The following is an 18150-nucleotide window of genomic DNA, read 5'->3' on the forward strand; positions in this document are numbered from 1 at the left end:
TCGTCTAAATAAACCTTCTGCTTTACTGGCTGGCTGAGAGTCCTGGTGAATCGGCAGGGAGCCCGGGGGTGCAGGACCCTGACTCCCCTACACTCCGTGACAACATCTATGGGAGGTCCACCGGAGCCGCGGGACCGGCGACCAGCAAAGTGCCCCCCGCGGCGTGCTGCCGTGCTTGCGGCGGCAAAATGGCTAGAGCCGCCCCGGCCTGGGCCTGACCCCTCCCCCGCCCCGAGCAGTGCCGGGACCCCCCGGGCCTGACCCCCACCCCCACCGAGCAGTGCCGGGACCCCCCGGGCCTGACCCCCCCCCCGAGCAGTGCCGAGACCCCCTGGGCCTGACCCTCCCAGCGGTGCCAAGCGCCTGCAGTGCCCAGTACAAATTGCAGGTACCCAGCGCCTTTGACGCCGCCCCACAGCACCCCATGTCGGGCACCGAGTGTCCGTGGGAGCGTAGCTGTGCCCCCTGCAATGCTGTGAAGCGTCCATCCCGGGCCGGCCCATCACCTCCCCCTCCTGCCCCAGGCCCTGGAGCCTGCCCTGGACCCGGACTCCTGGGTCCCGGGCTCTCCAGCGGGTCGGCTCCCTGCCAGGGCTCCCTGGTGGTCCCCTCGGCGATGCTGCCATCTAGTGGAGGAATTGGGGGTGGCGCCCCTAAGGCTCCCCTGCAGGGGCTCTCGGGGTGCGTTGGTTTCATCCAGCCCAGACCCAGAGTGCCTGGCACCGCCCTGGCCGGGCAGTGAGTCCCTGGAGCCCTGCCCTGTCCCAACGTGCCTGGCACCGCACCGGCCGGGCAGTGAGTCCCTGGAGCCCTGCCCTGTCCCAACGTGCCTGGCACCGCACCGGCCGGGCAGTGAGTCCCTGGAGCCCTGCCCTGTCCCAACGTGCCTGGCACCGCACCGGCCGGGCAGGGAGTCCCTGGCAGCCCAGCCCTGTCCCAATGTGCCTGGCACCGCACCGGCCGGGCAGTGAGTCCCTGGAGCCCGGCCCTGTCCCAGCGTGCCTGGCACCGCACCGCCAGGCAGTGAGTCCCTGGAGCCCATCCCTGTCCCAACGTGCCTGGCACCGCCTTGGCCGTGTAGTGAGTCCCGGGAGCCCAGCCCTGTCCCAACGTGCCTGGCACCGCACCGGCCGGGCAGTGAGTCCCTGGAGCCCTGCCCTGTCCCAACGTGCCTGGCACCGCACCGGCCGGGCAGGGAGTCCCTGGAGCCCTGCCCTGTCCCAACGTGCCTGGCACCGCACCGGCCGGGCAGTGAGTCCCTGGAGCCCGGCCCTGTCCCACCGTGCCTGGCACCGCACCGGCCAGGCAGTGAGTCCCGGGAGCCCGGCCCTGTCCCAACGTGCCTGGCACCGCCCTGGCCGGGCAGTGAGTCCCTGGAGCCCTGCCCTGTCCCAACGTGCCTGGCACCGCACCGGCCGGGCAGGGAGTCCCGGGAGCCCTGCCCTGTCCCAACGTGCCTGGCACCGCACCGGCCGGGCAGTGAGTCCCTGGAGCCCGGCCCTGTCCCAACGTGCCTGGCACCGCCCTGGCCGGGCAGTGAGTCCCTGGAGCCCAGCCCTGTCCCAACGTGCCTGGCACCACACTGGCCGGGCAGTGAGTCCCTGGGAGCCTGGCCCTGTCCCAGCGTGCCTGGCACTGGCACCGCACCGGCCGGGCAGTGAGTCCCTGGAGCCCTGCCCTGTCCCAACGTGCCTGGCACAGCACCGGCCGGGCACTGAGTCCCTGGGAGCCCAGCCCTGTCCCAACGTGCCTGGCACCGCACCGGCCGGGCAGTGAGTCCTGGGAGCCCTGCCCTGTCCCAATGTGCCTGGCACCGCACTGGCTGGGCAGTGAGTCCCGGGACCCCAGCCCAGACCCAACATGCCTGGCACCGCACTGGCCGGGCAGTGAGTCCCGGGAGCCCAGGCCTGTCCCAACGTGCCTGGCACTGGCACCACACCGGCCGGGCAGTGAGTCCCTGGAGCCCAGCCCTGTCCCAACGTGCCTGGCACCGCACCGGCCGGGCAGTGAGTCCCGGGAGCCCAGGCCTGTCCCAATGTGCCTGGCACTGGCACCGCACCGGCCGGGCAGTGAGTCCCTGGAGCCCAGCCCTGTCCCAACGTGCCTGGCACCGCACTGGCCGGGCAGTGAGTCCCGGGAGCCCTGCCCTGTCCCAATGTGCCTGGCACCGCCCCGACCGGACAGGGAGTCCCTGGAGTCCAGCCCTGTCCCAACGTGCCTGCCACCGCCCTGGCCGGGCAGTGAGTCCCGGGAGCCCAGCCCTGTCCCAACGTGCCTGGCACTGCACCGGCCGGGCAGTGAGTCCCGGGAGCCCGGCCCTGTCCCAACGTGCCTGGCACTGCACCGGCCGGGCAGTGAGTCCCGGGAGCCCGGCCCTGTCCCAACATGCCTGGCACTGGCACCGCACTGGCTGGGCAGTGAGTCCCTGGGAGCCCAGCCCTGTCCCAACGTGCCTGGCACCGCGCCTGCCGGACAGGGAGTCCCTGGGAGCCCGGCCCTGTCCCAACGTGCCTGGCACCGCCCTGGCCGGGCAGGGAGTCCCTGGGAGCCCAGCCCTGTCCCAACGTGCCTGGCACCGCACCGGCCGGGCAGTGAGTCCCTGGAGCCCGGCCCTGTCCCAGCGTGCCTGGCACCGCACCGGCCAGGCAGTGAGTCCCGGGAGCCCGGCCCTGTCCCAACGTGCCTGGCACCGCCCTGGCCGGGCAGTGAGTCCCTGGAGCCCTGCCCTGTCCCAACGTGCCTGGCACCGCACCGGCCGGGCAGTGAGTCCCTGGAGCCCTGCCCTGTCCCAACGTGCCTGGCACCGCACCGGCCGGGCAGGGAGTCCCTGGAGCCCTGCCCTGTCCCAACGTGCCTGGCACCGCACCGGCCGGGCAGTGAGTCCCTGGAGCCCGGCCCTGTCCCAGCGTGCCTGGCACCGCACCGGCCAGGCAGTGAGTCCCGGGAGCCCGGCCCTGTCCCAACGTGCCTGGCACCGCCCTGGCCGGGCAGTGAGTCCCTGGAGCCCTGCCCTGTCCCAACGTGCCTGGCACCGCACCGGCCGGGCAGGGAGTCCCTGGAGCCCGGCCCTGTCCCAACGTGCCTGGCACCGCACCGGCCGGGCAGGGAGTCCCGGGAGCCCAGCCCTGTCCCAACGTGCCTGGCACCGCCCTGGCCGGGCAGTGAGTCCCTGGAGCCCAGCCCTGTCCCAACGTGCCTGGCACCACACTGGCCGGGCAGTGAGTCCCTGGGAGCCTGGCCCTGTCCCAGCGTGCCTGGCACTGGCACCGCACCGGCCGGGCAGTGAGTCCCTGGAGCCCTGCCCTGTCCCAACGTGCCTGGCACAGCACCGGCCGGGCACTGAGTCCCTGGGAGCCCAGCCCTGTCCCAACATGCCTGGCACCCCAGCGGCCGGGCAGTGAGTCCCGGGAGCCCTGCCCTGTCCCAACGTGCCTGGCACCGCACCGGCCGGGCAGTGAGTCCTGGGAGCCCTGCCCTGTCCCAATGTGCCTGGCACCGCACTGGCTGGGCAGTGAGTCCCGGGACCCCAGCCCAGACCCAACATGCCTGGCACCGCACTGGCCGGGCAGTGAGTCCCGGGAGCCCAGGCCTGTCCCAACGTGCCTGGCACTGGCACCCCCGCGGCCGGGCAGCGAGCCCCGGGAGCCCAGCCCTGTCCCAACGTGCCTGGCACCGCACCGGCCGGGCAGTGAGTCCCGGGAGCCCAGGCCTGTCCCAACGTGCCTGGCACCGCACTGGCCGGGCAGTGAGTCCCGGGAGCCCTGCCCTGTCCCAATCTGCCTGGCACCGCCCCGACCGGACAGGGAGTCCCTGGAGTCCAGCCCTGTCCCAACGTGCCTGGCACCGCACTGGCCGGGCAGTGAGTCCCTGGAGCCCGGCCCTGTCCCAACGTGCCTGGCACCACACTGGCCGGGCAGTGAGTCCCTGGAGCCCAGCCCTGTCCCAACGTGCCTGGCACCGCCCTGGCCTGGCAGTGAGTCCCTGGAGCCCAGCTCTGTCCCAAAGTGCCTGGCACTGGCACCCCACTGGCAGGGCAGTGAGTCCCTGGGAGCCCAGCCCTGTCCCAACGTGCCTGGCACCGCCCTGGCCAGGTGTGACGTTATTGATATAAATGGGGACCATATAGAACATGGGTTGCAACCGAGGTCCTGTAGTGGCACCAAATCTTAGATAAAGGGGGACATCTAAGGTGGCTAAGACCAGATTATGGGTTGCTGGTTATAATTATGCTGTCTGTGTGTATGTATCATTTTAGTTGAAGTTATGAATGTTGGCTCTGTGCTGTCTGTATTTCAAGTTGGTGCTGTGCTTCTGGGGGAAGCATCCCAGACAATCTGGTGTTAGCTCTGCTTAGCCTGCTTGATGGCCCATTAAGGACCATCAGCTACACAATTGACCCATGGAGAGAAGGCAGACACGCCTTGTGACTCAGCAAGGTATGCAGAGACTTGTCCATGTGACTGCAGACTCCATTTTGCTGTGATTTTCCACAGTAAGAACAAAGGGGTTCTTACACCTGGAAAAGCCTATATAAGGCTGATGCATCATCTCCATCTTGTCTTCAACCCTGCTTCTTACCTCTGGAGGGACTTTGCTACAAGCTGAAGCTCTGCACAAAGGACTGAGGACCCATCCCAGCGGGGGATGTACTCCAGAGACTTGATTTGAACCTGCAGTTTGCTCCATCACGGCTGCAAGCCTGAACTAAGAACTTTGCCATTACTGTATGTAATTGATTCCATTTAACCAATTCTGCCTCTCATCTCTACCTTTTTCCCTTTGTAAATAAACCTTTGGATTTTAGATTCTAAAGGCTTGGCAACAGCGTGATTTGTGGGTAAGATCTGATGTGTATATTGACCTGGGTCTGGGGCTTGGTCCTTTGGGATCAAGAGAACCTTTTTCTTTTATTGGGGCGTTGGTTTTCATAACCATTCATCCCCAGGACGAGTGCACTGGTGGTGATACTGGGAAACTGGAGTGTCTAAGGAAATTGCTCGTGTGACTTGTGGTTAGCCAGTGGGGTGAGACCGAAGTCCTTTTTGTCCGGCTGGTTTGGTTTGCCTTAGAGGTGGAAAACCCCCAGCATAGGGCTGTGACTGCCCTGTTTGAGCAATTGGTCCTGATTTGGCACTCTGAGTAGGGTCCCGCCAGAACCGCATCGTCACACCAGGCAGGGAGTCCCTGGAGCCCAGCCCTTTCCCAACGTGCCTGGCACCGCCCTGGCCGGGCAGGGAGTCCCTGGAGCCCAGCCCTGTCCCAACGTGCCTGGCACCGCACCGGCCGGGCAGTGAGTCCCTGGAGCCCTGCCCTGTCCCAACATGCCTGGCACCGCACTGGCCGGGCAGTGAGCCCCAGGAGCCCAGCCCTGTCCCAATGTGCCTGGCACCGCCCTGGCCGGGCAGTGAGTCCCTGGGAGCCCAGCCCTGTCCCAGTGTGCCTGGCACCGCCCTGGCCGGGCAGTGAGTCCCTGGAGCCCAGCCCTGTCCCAACGTGCCTGGCACCGCACTGGCTGGACAGTGAGTCCCGGGAGCCCAGCCCTGTCCCAACGTGCCTGGCACTGGCACCCCACTGGCCGGGCAGTGAGTCCCTGGGTCCCCAGCCCTGTCCCAACGTGCCTGGCACTGGCACCGCTCTGGCCAGGCAGGGAGTCCCTGGGAGCCCGGCCCTGTCCTGCACCATCCCCCCATGCCAGCGACCTCCACCCCGTGGTGTCATTCACCCCAGCACAGGAGCTGTCCGTATGCCCCAGTCAGTCACCTGAACACTGGCCAATGCCCCAGGTTTTGGGAAGTCCTCTGGGGGGGTCTGTGCCCAGTGGGGGTGTCTCTGCCCCACAGGAGGGCAGGGACGGGTGTGGCCTGCCGGAGCTAGGATGGCAACGTTGTGGTGACAGGTTCCATGTCCCATTGGCCCTGCCCCGAGCCAGGCCTGCTTTGGGGGTGAAGGTCTCATGCCAAGGACACCCCCCACCCCCGGCTCTGCAGGGCCAGCCTGGGCGGGAGGTGGGGCCGGCTGATGGGCGATGGTCCTGAGCCAGACGAGCTGCAGTCTAGTCGCTCCCCCCCCTGCCTGGCTGCCCCTGGCCCGTGCTTGTGGCTGGAGATGATTGACGGGGCTGGTTTGTGTTTCTCTAGGGGCTCCCACTCTGAGCGGCTGAGCCGCTCTCCCCTCGTGCACCGCCTGGCGGCTCTGCCAGGTGCCCCCCGCGGGCTCCCGCCCCCTCAGGTGCCATCCGCCCTCCCCTGTCTCTGGCTGCAGACGCTGACCGTGCCCTGAGGACGTGGGCAGGTCCCTGTTACCCGCATACTCTAGGGCACCCCACCTTTACCCTTCCGTGGGCTCAAGGCCTAACCTGGCTCACTTGGGCCCCCACCCCCGTTACCCAGTTCCTAGGCCTCAGGGCATAACCTTCTGTGGGGTTCGTGGGGCTTTTCCCCAGTGATCGCGCCTCACACGGCAATACCCTTAACCGCTAGTTACTAACAATCACAGACCCGAGCGCACTCCCCGAGCACACAGTGCTCACCGCTCCCCAGGAGCCAGAGGCACTTTCCCTGCTGGCCCGGCTGGAGCAGGTCAGCCGGGGACTCCAGTCGCTGCGCGGGGTCGCTGGCAGGCGTTGGGGGCTGGCAGCTCTGATCCTGGGCTGGGTCCTGGAGTTGGGTCCCAAAGAGCTTCCTCGTGGACCCCAGTTTAGATAGTGAAACCAGAGTCCTGCTTAGCGGGGCCGTGACCAGCCATTTAAAAGTACAACACAGTATTTCTCACCAGTCCTACCCGCTTCACTCCCCCCCACCTCAGCTGATTTACACCTTGCAAGATTAGCTACGCAACAGCCAGAACCAGCCAGCCCCACCGATCCACACTGGGGAATGGGGACCGACGAGGCAAACCAATAGGAGTCGCGGTTTTGCCATCACAACCGGTGAGACGTGGTTCCTTGCCACACAGGATGCTTCAAAGCCCGTTTTCGGTAACATCTTCAGCTCTGTGTCTCTGGGTCTGGCGGCAGTGGGCACTGCTCGGACATTTTAATGTACGTTATGGGGACTGTGAGGCTGTGGCTTCCTGCTTCTTAGCTCGGGGCTGCTGCTACTTACTCAGGGAAAAGCCCTCAGACCTCACAGCCCCCAGACACGCGTGCGTGAGAGTGGGAGGTGAGGCGGGTTCTTGGGCTCTGGGTGCCACCTGCTCCCTGGGCTCCACATCCCCCAGGACCCCCCCTCACCTGCTGCCAGGCCACGCCTGGGCCACTCACTTCTGCCCTAAGATCTCTGTAGGGGAAGGGGAGCCGGGTCTCTTCAGCCCCCAGATCCTTTGCACTGGCTGCCCTCGCATCCTGTGACAGCCCGTAACCCCCATATTCATCATGCCCCCATGGCTGTGCTAGGCCATACACAGCATGCCATGGAAGGGCCATATGAAAGTCAGGAGGCTAAGACTAAGGGGGGATATGATAGAGGTATATAAAATCATGAATGATGTTGAGAAAGTGGATAAGGAAAAGTTATTTACTTATTCCCATAATACAAGAACTAGGAGCCACCAAATGAAATTAATAGGCAGCAGGTTTAAAACAAATACAAGGAAGTTCTTCTTCACGCAGCGCACAGTCAACTTGTGGAACTCCTTACCTGAGGAGGTTGTGAAGGCTGGGACTATAACTATGTTTAAAAGGGGACTGGATAAATTCATGGTGGCTAAGTCCATAAATGGCTATTAGCCAGGATGGGTAAGAATGGTGTCCCTAGCCTCTGTTCGTCAGAGGATGGAGATGGATGGCAGGAGAGAGATCACTTGATCATTGCCTGTTAGGTTCACTCCCTCAGGGGCACCTGGCATTGGTCACTGTTGGTAGACAGGATACTGGGCTGGATGGACCTTTGGTCTGACCCCGTACGGCCGTTCTTATGTTCTTATGAGCTGCTGAACCCCACGGTTCTGGTCCCAATGTGTCTAAAGTGATGAGCTCGTGCTGGAGGCGTGTTACTAAAACATGCTGTGAGCTTCCTAGTGGCATGAAAAAGATCCCTGCCCAGGTGGGTGTTGACCAGTAACCACCCGTTAATCAACTGTGTGACTCAGCTGAGCAAGCACCACACCCTGGGAACTGAGCAGGGCTGGTGACTCGGGGCCCACCAGGACATGCCTGGGCTGGCGTCTGCCAGGCACATGGGCCAAGGAACAGTTGCAGCATGTGGGGCCTTTCTCCACCCCCACCTACACTGGAAACAACCAGGATGCCGAGAAGCTGAAGCTCATGGGAGGCCACTGGTTCAGCCGCCAGGAGGGAAGTCTGTGCATTAAGGACTGTAACCCGCAGTGGGGTGAGGACATTGCTTGGTTCTAATCCTGTTTAGTTTATAGAATTTACACTGGGCGCTTCTTTTCTTTTCTTTGGTAACCATCTCTGTCCTTTTACGCCTGCCACTTAGAACCACTTAAAATCGATCTTTCTGGAGTTAATAAACATGCTTTATATTTTAACTAAAACCGTGGATTTTGCTTGAAGTGCTGGGGAAACCTGCTTAGTATCCAGAAGCTGGAGCATGTCCTCTCCCCATTGAGGGAGGGGCGGCCTGGGTTAGAAACTTGCACTGGTCAAGCTTGTACAGCTCCGGGGTCCCAGGCTGGAGCCTCTCTGCTGTTAGCCCATGGGTGGCTGGGAGAAGCAGTCATGTAACTCAGCTGGCTGGGTCTGTGCAGGACTGGAGGGGTTTGCAGCTTGCCACAGACTCACTATGGGAGAGGGCACCCCGGTTGGTAAGCAGTACCACAGTGCAGCACCCCAGAGTGCTCCCCCTTTGAATCATACCCCGCCCCAGCCAGAACAATGGCCTCTGGGAGCTTGTTTGGGAACCTGTGGGCTGGGCTGCAGGCAAGACACAGAATGGGAGCCAAACCTCCCCCCAGGGATTAATGCCCCTCACAGGGCCGTTGGGGTCCCCCACCCCAGCCTTTCCTAGAACCTGCCCTAAGAGCAGCCTGGGGCCCCTGCTTGGTGTTAGCTGCCCACAGGGGAGCAGGCTGCCTAGCAGGGAACGTTTCATGCACACGTAGGCAGCAGGAGTAGAACTGGGGCCCTTTGGTTTCATGGCACAGACTTGTGCTGTTGGAGCTAGAGGAGTCGCTCTGATCATGTACTGCAGCAGCAGCAGTAGTAGGCTCTTATCCTCTGTGGCCCAGCTGCTAGAGGGGACAAACTCCATGACCAAAGGGTTTCATACACATCACACCCAGCGACCTTTATTCTAAGCAGGGAGGCCATGCCACTCTGCCCCCGCACTGGCCATTTCAGGACAGGCTCAGCCAGGACAGCTGGCCGGGGAGCAGGCTCCAGCCCACCCTGGCTCTGATGTTTCACATCCCCTGGGGGAGGGGGAGTTGTTCCCTGGAGCAGCTTTTACCAGGCAGCTCAGCAGCCGAACGAGCGCAGCCCGTGACATGTTCCAGTGCCCAGCTGATGGGGAGCTCTGAAGGCACTGGGCTGCTCCTGTCATCCTGCACCGCAGCGGGTGGCAGGACTCCTGGGTTCTAGGCCCATCTCAGCCACTGACTTGCTGGGTGATCTTGGACAAGTCCCTTCCCCTCCCAGTGCCTCAGTTTCCCCATGTGTAAAATGGGCATAATCCTGCTCTACCAGGGGGTTAATGGAGAGGCTCCTGCTCAGTGCTTAGAATTGTCCCCAGGATGCCAGGGTGGTGGGCACAGTGTAATAACCTGAGTGGAACAAACACATCTGTGGCCTTCTAGGCCATGCGAGTTATCTCTGCACTGCACACTGGCCACTCCCTGCACCACAGTGACAGCAAGTACAGAGGTCAAAAACCCAGCTCCTCAGCCCAGTCGCACCTACTTGAGCTAATGGCGAATCCCCAGTAGCTGGTAGCAGTATAGGGCTGATGATGGTGGCTGGCACAGTTCTGATTTCACCCAGCAGAGGGCGGCGATGCTGGGCCAATAGGACTAGTGTCCAAGGGCTGAGCTGGCAGCCCCGGCGTCCCCCCGGCTGGAGGCCGCGGCGGGTCTCAGCTGGGGCAGCGGGTGGTGCAGGGGTCTCCGGAGCGGAAGAGGCTGTAGACGCTGACCAGCGGGAACATGGTGAGGGCCCCGAGCATGGAGCCCAGCTGCACCATGGCCCCGCACCACACCAGGGCGCTGTGCCCCTCGTCCCGCAGGATCATGCCGATCATCAGCTTCACGTAGGACAGCGAGCCCACGAAGAGAACCCAGCACAGCACCTGGGGGGAGAGCGCGGCCCGTCAGGACCCCCGGCCCGGCCTCCCACCGCGGCCCCTCCGAGCAGGGCGCTCACCCAGGGACCCGGGGTGGGGGGAGCGCGGCCCGTCAGGACCCCCGGCCCGGCCTCCCACCGCGGCCCCTCCGAGCAGGGCGCTCACCCAGGGCCTGGGGGGAGAGTGCGGCCCGTCAGGACCCCCGGCCCGGCCTCCCACCGCGGCCTCTCCGAGCAGGACGCTCACCCAGGGCCTGGGGGGAGAGCGCGGCCCGTCAGGACCCCCGGCCCGGCCTCCCACCGCGGCCCCTCCAAGCAGGGCGCTCACCCAGGGACCCTGGGAGAGCGCCCGTCAGGACACCCGGCCCGGCCTCCCACCGCAGCCGCTCCGAGCAGGGCGCTCACCCAGGGACCCGGGGTGGGGGGAACGCGGCCCGTCAGGACCCCCGGCCCGGCCTCCCACCGCGGCCCCTCCGAGCAGGGCACTCACCCAGGGACCCTGGGGGGAGAGCGCGGCCCGTCAGGACCCCCAGCCCGGCCTCCCACCGCGGCCCCTCCGAGCAGGGCGCTCACCCAGGGACCGGGGGTGGGGCGAGCGCGGCCCGTCAGGACCCCCAGCCCGGCCTCCCTCCGCGGCCTCTCCGAGCAGGGCGCTCACCCAGGGACCCGGGGGGGGGGGAGCGCGGCCCATCAGGACCCCCGGCCCGGCCTCCCTCCGCGGCCCCTCCGAGCAGGGCGCTCACCCAGGGACCTGGGGTGGGGGGAGCGCGGCCCGTCAGGACCCCCAGCCCGGCCTCCCACCGCGGCCCCTCCGAGCAGGGCGCTCACCCAGGGCCTGGCGGGGGGGGTGCCAGGGACCCGGGGCGGAGGCGGGATCCCTTGGCCAAAGGGCCGGAGCCGGGGCTTGCGCTGACTTACGATGAGCGTCGCTCCGGCGTGGCTGTGCAGCAGGGGCGGGCACGGGCTGAGCGCCGCCATGGCCATGATGTAGCAGCCGAACCCGGAGCCGGCCGCGGCCAGGAGCCCGAGCAGCAGCAAACGCCTGGGGGGCAAAGCACCGGCAGGTGAAGGGAGACGCGTCGTTTAGCCCCAGGGACCCCAGCTCCTGGCCACCCCGTGCTACCCGCCTGCCCCAGATCCTCCAGCCTGCCCCAGACCCCCATGCCCTGACCCCCAGTGACCCCAGCCCGCCCCCATGCCCTGACCCCCAGTGACCCCAGCCTGCCCCCATGCCCTGACCCCCAGTGACCCCAGCCCGCCCCCATGCCCTGACCCCCAGTGACCCCAGCCTGCCCCCATGCCCTGACCCCCCATGCCCTGACCCCAGTGACCCCAGCCTGCCCCATGCCCTGACCCCATGCCCTGACTCTCAGCTCCTCCAGCCTGCCCCCATGCTCTGACCCCCAGTGACACCAGCCTGCCCCCATGCCCTGACCCCATGCTCTGACCCCAGTGACCCCAGCCTGCCCCCATGCCCTGACCCCAGTGACCCCAGCCTGCCCCATGCCCTGACCCCATGCCCTGACCCCAGTGACCCCAGCCTGCCCCCAAGCCCTGACCCCCATGCCCTGACCTCAGCTCCTCCAGCCTGCCCCATGCCCTGACCCCCAGTGACACCAGCCTGCCCCCATGCCCTGACCCCCATGCTCTGACCCCCAGTGACCCCAGCCTGCCCCTATGCCCTGACCCCCAGTGACCCCAGCCTGCCCCCATGCCCTGACCCCCAGCTCCTCCAGCCTGCCCCTATGCCCTGACCCCCAGCTCCTCCAGCCTGCCCCCATGCCCTGACCCCTATGCCCTGACCCCCAGTGACCCCAGCCTGCCCCCATGCCCTGACCCCCAGTGACCCCAGCCCGCCCCCATGCCCTGACCCCCAGTGACCCCAGCCTGCCCCCATGCCCTGACCCCAGCTCCCCAGCCTTCCCAGCCCCCATGCCCTGACCCCGGTGACCCCAGCCTGCCCCAGACCCCACACCTTAACCCCCAGCTCTTCCAGCCTGCCCCCCTGCCCTGACCCCGGAACCCCAGCCTGCCCCAGACCCCCACGCCCTGACCACCAGCTCCTCCAGCCTGCCATCATGCCCTGACCCCCCAGTGATCCCAGCCTGCCCCAGACCCCCACACCCTGACCCCCAGCTCCTCCAGCTTGCCCCAGACCTCCAGGCCCTGACCCCATGATACCCGTCTGCCCCAGCTCCCAGCCTGCCCCCATGCCATGACCCCCAGCTCCTCCAACCTGCCCCAGACCCCCATGCCCTGACTCCCAGTGACCCCAGCCTGCCCCCATGCCCTGACCCCCAGCTCCCCCAGCCATCCCAGACCCCCAGACCCTGACCCCCAGTGACCCCAGCCCCTACCCCCACAACCCCCGTGATACCCGCCCGTCCCAGCGATGCCAGCCTGCCCCACCCCACCCCACCCCAATGGTGCCAGTCTTCCCCAGCGCCCTCGGTGACCCTGGACCATCCTGGCACCCTCTGCAGCAGGGGCATTAAACGCAGCTCCTGCAGCTGCCCCGCCTGGTGCCAAGCCGCGGTGCTCTTGGTGCCATTGGAAGGCAGCACCGTTGGCCGGAGGCCTGCCCAGGCTGTGGGGTGCCCCCCCAGCCGGGACGCCCACCTGTTGGGCAGGAACATGCCGATGAAGCAGGCCAGCGGGTTGGCCATGGCGGCCAGCGTGGCCGAGAGGTGGTAGGCCGAGCTGCCGTAGGGCAGGCAGGAGTAGGACTGCACTGCGGGCAGCACGGCGTTGGTCAGCGCGTTGACCCAGGCCAGCACCAGGAAGATGTAGGCCACCTGGGGCCAGGAGTACGTGCCGGTGCCGAAGTAGCTGCTGAGCCGGCGGCTCTCGGTGGGGCCGATCATGGGCCGCTCCTCCACCACGGCCTGCAGGCCTGCGCCGGCCTCCACCCGGGCCTGGGCCCGGAACCGCTCCTTGGCCCGCTCCTGCCGGGCGGCCGGGAGGTGGTTGAGCAGGACGAAGGCGGCGAGGCAGAGGCCCATCATGGCGCCGAGGAAGAGGAAGAAGAGGCGAACGGAGAACCTGGCCGGCTGGTACTCTGCCCGCAGCCCCGTGCCCGAGGCGTTCCCTGCCAGGCTGCCATTCACGCAGCGGGCCACCCCCACGCCCTGGGCCAGGGCCACCAGGCCGGGCACCAGGCCGCTCAGCCCCTCGCCCACAAAGTAGGTGGTGAGGTAGCGGGCCCGGAAGCGCAGCATGAAGGGCAGGAAGGTGACGGAGGAGGTGCAGTCCACCAGCGAGAGGAAGAAGAGGAGGACGAGGAGGGCGGTGCTGCGGGCCGTGCCCCCCACCACGCTGGTCGCCTGCCAGAAGAAGGCCAGCAGGACGCAGGCCAGCGCCCCGAGGCTGACGATGGTGTAGATGGTGCCGGCCTCGCTGAGCCGCCCCGGCTGGAAGTGGTGCATGAGGGTGACGAAGAGCGGCCCCACGTTGGCGAACTGGATCAGCACCGTGAGGTAGGACGGCAGGTACCAGCCCTCCGGGACCTGGGGCACAATGAGGGGCAGCTCCACCCACACGCCGTTGATGGCCACCCACGAGCCGGTGCCCAGGAGGCAGGCGAGGATGTGAACCACCAGCGCCATGGCTTCCGCTGGCACGCCGGGCCTGAGAGCCAAACAGAGAGGGGGGCATTAAACCAGAGCGGCGGGTGTGCTGCCAGGGCCCCGGGGCAGGGCGGGGGCTCCCTGGAAAGCCAGCGCAGCAGCCTGGATGTGACCCCAAAGCCAGGTAAGCCCCTGCTGCCCCCCAAAGCTGGGGTAACCCCCACCATCACCTCCTCCCATCTGTGCACCATGCCCTGCCCCCCAAAGCTGGGGTAACCCCCACCATCACCTCCTCCCATCTGTGCACCATGCCCTGCCCCCCAAAGCTGGGTAACCCCCTGCTGCCCCCCAAAGCTGGGGTAACCCCCACCATCACCTCCTCCCATCTGTGCACCATGCCCTGCCCCCCAAAGCCGGGTAACCCCCTGCTGCCCCCCAAAGCTGAGGTAACCCACTGCCACCCCAAAGCCAGGATAACCCCCACCATCACCTCCTCCCATCTGTGCGCCACGCCCTGCCCCCCAAAGCTGGGGTGCCCCCCCCCAGCACCGCCTCCCCGCTGTGCACCACACCCTGCCCCCCAACGCCGGGTAACCCCCTGCTGCCCCCAAAGCTGAGGTAACCCCCACCATCACCTCCTCCCATCTATGCACCATGCCCTGCCCCCCAAAGCTGGAGTAACCCCCTGTCACGTTATTGATTTGAACTGGGACCATATAGAAGATGGTTGCAACCAAGGTCCTGTAGTGGCACCAAATCTTATGTAAAGGGGGTCATATAAGGTGTCTAAGAGCAGGTTCTGGGTTGCTGGTTAGGATTATGCTGTCTGGGTGCATGTATCATTTTGTAGTTGAAGTTATGAGTATTGGCTCTGTACTGTCTGTATTTCAAATTTGTGCTGTGATTCTGGGAGACATCTCAGCCAAGTTGGTGTTAGCTCTGACTAGCCTGCTTGATGGCCCATTAAGGACCATCAGCTACACAACTGACCCATGGAGAGAAGGCAGATACTCCTTGTGACTGAGCAAAGTGCAGGGACTGGCCCATGTGACTCCAGACTCCATTTTGCTGTAATTTTCCACAGTAAGGACAAAGAGGTTCTTACACCTGGAAAAGCCTATCTAAGGCTGATGCCTCATCTCCATCTGGTCTACAATCCTGCTTCTTACCTCTGGAGGGACTTTGCTACAAACTGAAGCTCTGCACAAAGGACTGAATGACCCATCCCAGCGGGGGATGTTCCTGAGAATTGATTTGAACCTGCAGTTTATGCCATCACTGCTGCAAGCCTGAACTAAGAACTTTGCCATTACTGTATGTAATTGATTCCATTTAACCGATTCTACCTCTCATCTCTACCTTTTTCCCTTTGTAAATAAACCTTTAGATTTTAGATTCTAAAGGATTGGCAACAGCGTGATTTGTGGGTAAGATCTGATGTGTATATTGACCTGGGTCTGGGGCTTGGTCCTCTGGGATCGAGGGAACCGTTTTCTTTTATTGGGGTGTTGGTTTTCATAACCATTTATCCCCAGGACGAGTGCACTGGTGGTGATACTGGGAGACTGGAGTGTCTAAGGAAATTGCTTGTGTGACTTGTGGTTAGCCACTGGGGTGAGACCAAAGTCCTTTTTGTCTGGCTTGTTCGGTTTGCCTGGTGGAAACCCCCAGCCTAGGGCTGTGACTGCCCTGTTTTAAGCAACAGGTCTTGAACTGGCACTCTCAGTTGGGTCCCACCAGAACCACATTGTCACACCCCCACCATCATCTCTTCCCATCTGTGCACCACGCCCTGCCCCTCCAGCCCCCAGCACCACCTCCTCCTGCCTTCAGGAGACCCAGGCGTGACACGGGGCAGCAAAGCACGTGGTGATTTAAGCCTCTTGAAATGCTCCTCTCTGGTCTGTATTCCCCCACCCCCCCCCGCACGTATCACAGGGGCACGAGTGACTCAGGCGCTCTGGTGGCCCACAGGGCTTTTCAGCTCCTCTGTCTCAAGAAGAAATTCAGACACATCCGGCTGAAGCACAATCAGATGCAGTCATTGCCCAGTGCTGCATCAGTCCCGCACCCAGGCAAACAAAACCAACCAACAACATTGCAAAGTGCAAACGTGTGTAAAAGCCACACACACAAAAAGGGGGGGCGGGCAGCCAACATTTTTTTTGCTTGGGGCAGCAAAAACCCTAGAGCCGGCCCTGGGCACACACCAGTCCAGGCGCCGTGGGGCTGCTCCCCACAGCTGGGTTTGGGGTGCGGGTGTTGACTGGCTGAGGGGCCGCTTCACACAACACCGAATGGGCAGAAATGGGCTTTGCAGGGAGCAGTTCTGGGAGCCCTGCAGGGAGCTCCCGGCAGCGCTCGCTGTGCCAGGGTGCCGAGCGCCTGGGAGGGGCCTCTCTAGCCCAGAAACCCCATCAAAGCCCAGGCAGGACCAACACTTGGCCTGGGCCTGGAAGCGGGTGCTGGGGCCAGCCTGGCCCTGCCATGAGGACGCGGAGCTGGGGCCAGCCCGGCCCTGCCATGGGGACGCGGAGCTGGGGCCAGTGTGGCCCCGCCATGGGAACACGGAGCTGGGGCCAGCCCGGCCCGGCCATGAGGACGCGGAGCTGGGGCCAGCCCGGCCCTGCCATGGGGACGCGGAGCTGGGGCCAGCCCGGCCCGGCCATGGGGACGTGGAGCTGGGGCCAGCCCGGCTCTGCCATGGGGACACGGAGCTGGGGCGGGGCCGGCCCGGCCATGGGGACGCGGAGCTGGGGCCAGCCTGGCCCAGCCATGGGGACACGGAGCTGGGGCCAGCCTGGCCCCGCCATGGGGCCACGGAGCTGGGGCCAGCCCGGCCCCGCCATGGGGACGCGGAGCTGGGGCCAGCGTGGCCCCGCCATGGGGACACGGAGCTGGGGCCAGCCTGGCCCCGCCATGGGGACACGGAGCTGGGGCCAGCCCGGCTCTGCCATGGGGACACGGAGCTGGGGCCAGCCTGGCCCCGCCATGGGGACGCGGAGCTGGGTTCCCAGCAGCCCCGGCAGCGCCCCGGGGGGATCTCCAAGCACGCGGCCTGGGCTGGTGGAGCCCGGAGACACTTCACTGCTCTGCGCTGTAATAAGTGACCGCAGCTCGGTTAGGCTTTAACGCCGGCTCAGGGGCCCAGGGAATCGCCGAGCTCAGCACTGGATGCCTGGGGCAAGGTCCGGTCACGGGGCTGACCGGAGCCAGCGGCCGGGACTGGCTGAGATTAACCCTCCTTTCCGGCCTGCTCCCGCGCTCTGGGAAGGGTCACGAGCGGATTCCAGGGGGTCCCTGGGGGGGAGGGCTCTGCCGGGCTCCTCATGGCACCGTCACCCCTGGGCACCTTGTACCCTGTGCACCCACACGGAGCCCCACGCAGAGCTGGTGTCCTGCTGCGACCTGGGGCTCTGCCCGCGTGACAGATAGGCATCACCACACCCACCCTAGGTCACCCGACAGGCATCATCACACACCCACCCACCCACATGCACACGCACCCACACACACACCATATCACCTGACAGGCATCATCTCACACACACACACACACACACACACACACACACACACATGCACACTCCATGTCACTTGACAGGCGTCATCACACACTCACGCTCACACACGCACCCACCCCCCACCCACCCCATGTCACTCGACAGGTGTCATCACACACACACCATATCACCTGACAGGCATAATCATCATCACACACACACCATGTCACTCGACAGGTGTCATCACACACACACACTCACACACATATCATGTCAGCCGACAGGTGTCATATCACACACACACACACACACACACATCATGTCACTCGACAGGCATCATCACACACACACACGTACACACACACACACACACACACACACCCCATATCACCTGACAGGCATAATCATCATCATCACACACACACACACTCCATGTCACTCATCAGGCGTCATCACACTCACACACTCACAGACATATCATGTCAGCCGACAGGTGTCATATCTCACACACACACACACACACACACACACACACACAACATGTCACTCGACCGGCAGCATCACACACACACACGGACACACACACACACACACCCCATATCACCTGACAGGCATCATCATCATCACACACACACACACTCCATGTCACTCATCAGGCGTCATCACACTCACACACTCACAGACATATCATGTCAGCCGACAGGTGTCATATCTCACACACACACACACACACACACACACACACACACACACACATACCATGTCACTCATCAGGCAAAATCACACAGACACACACGCATGCAGCCCCCCCATGTCACTCGACAGGTGTAATCACATGCACACG

At 64.5% G+C, this 18150-nt stretch overlaps 1 protein-coding gene across 1 annotated transcript; it reads right to left on the bottom strand.

Moving 5' to 3' along the window:
• Window positions 1-9986: 9986 nt before the first annotated feature.
• On the bottom strand, window positions 9987-13842 carry LOC120398974 (riboflavin transporter 2-like). Its single transcript, XM_039526796.1, has 3 exons — window positions 12857-13842; window positions 11156-11279; window positions 9987-10244 (listed from the first exon to the last, which is right to left on the bottom strand). The coding sequence occupies exons 1-3, from the start codon at window positions 13840-13842 to the stop codon at window positions 10032-10034; spliced, it is 1323 nt and encodes a 440-aa protein (XP_039382730.1). The 3' UTR covers window positions 9987-10031.
• Between the last annotated feature and the right edge of the window lie 4308 nt (window positions 13843-18150).

Source organism: Mauremys reevesii, linkage group 2, assembly GCF_016161935.1.
Source record: "Mauremys reevesii isolate NIE-2019 linkage group 2, ASM1616193v1, whole genome shotgun sequence".
NCBI classification, from domain to species: domain Eukaryota; kingdom Metazoa; phylum Chordata; order Testudines; family Geoemydidae; genus Mauremys; species Mauremys reevesii.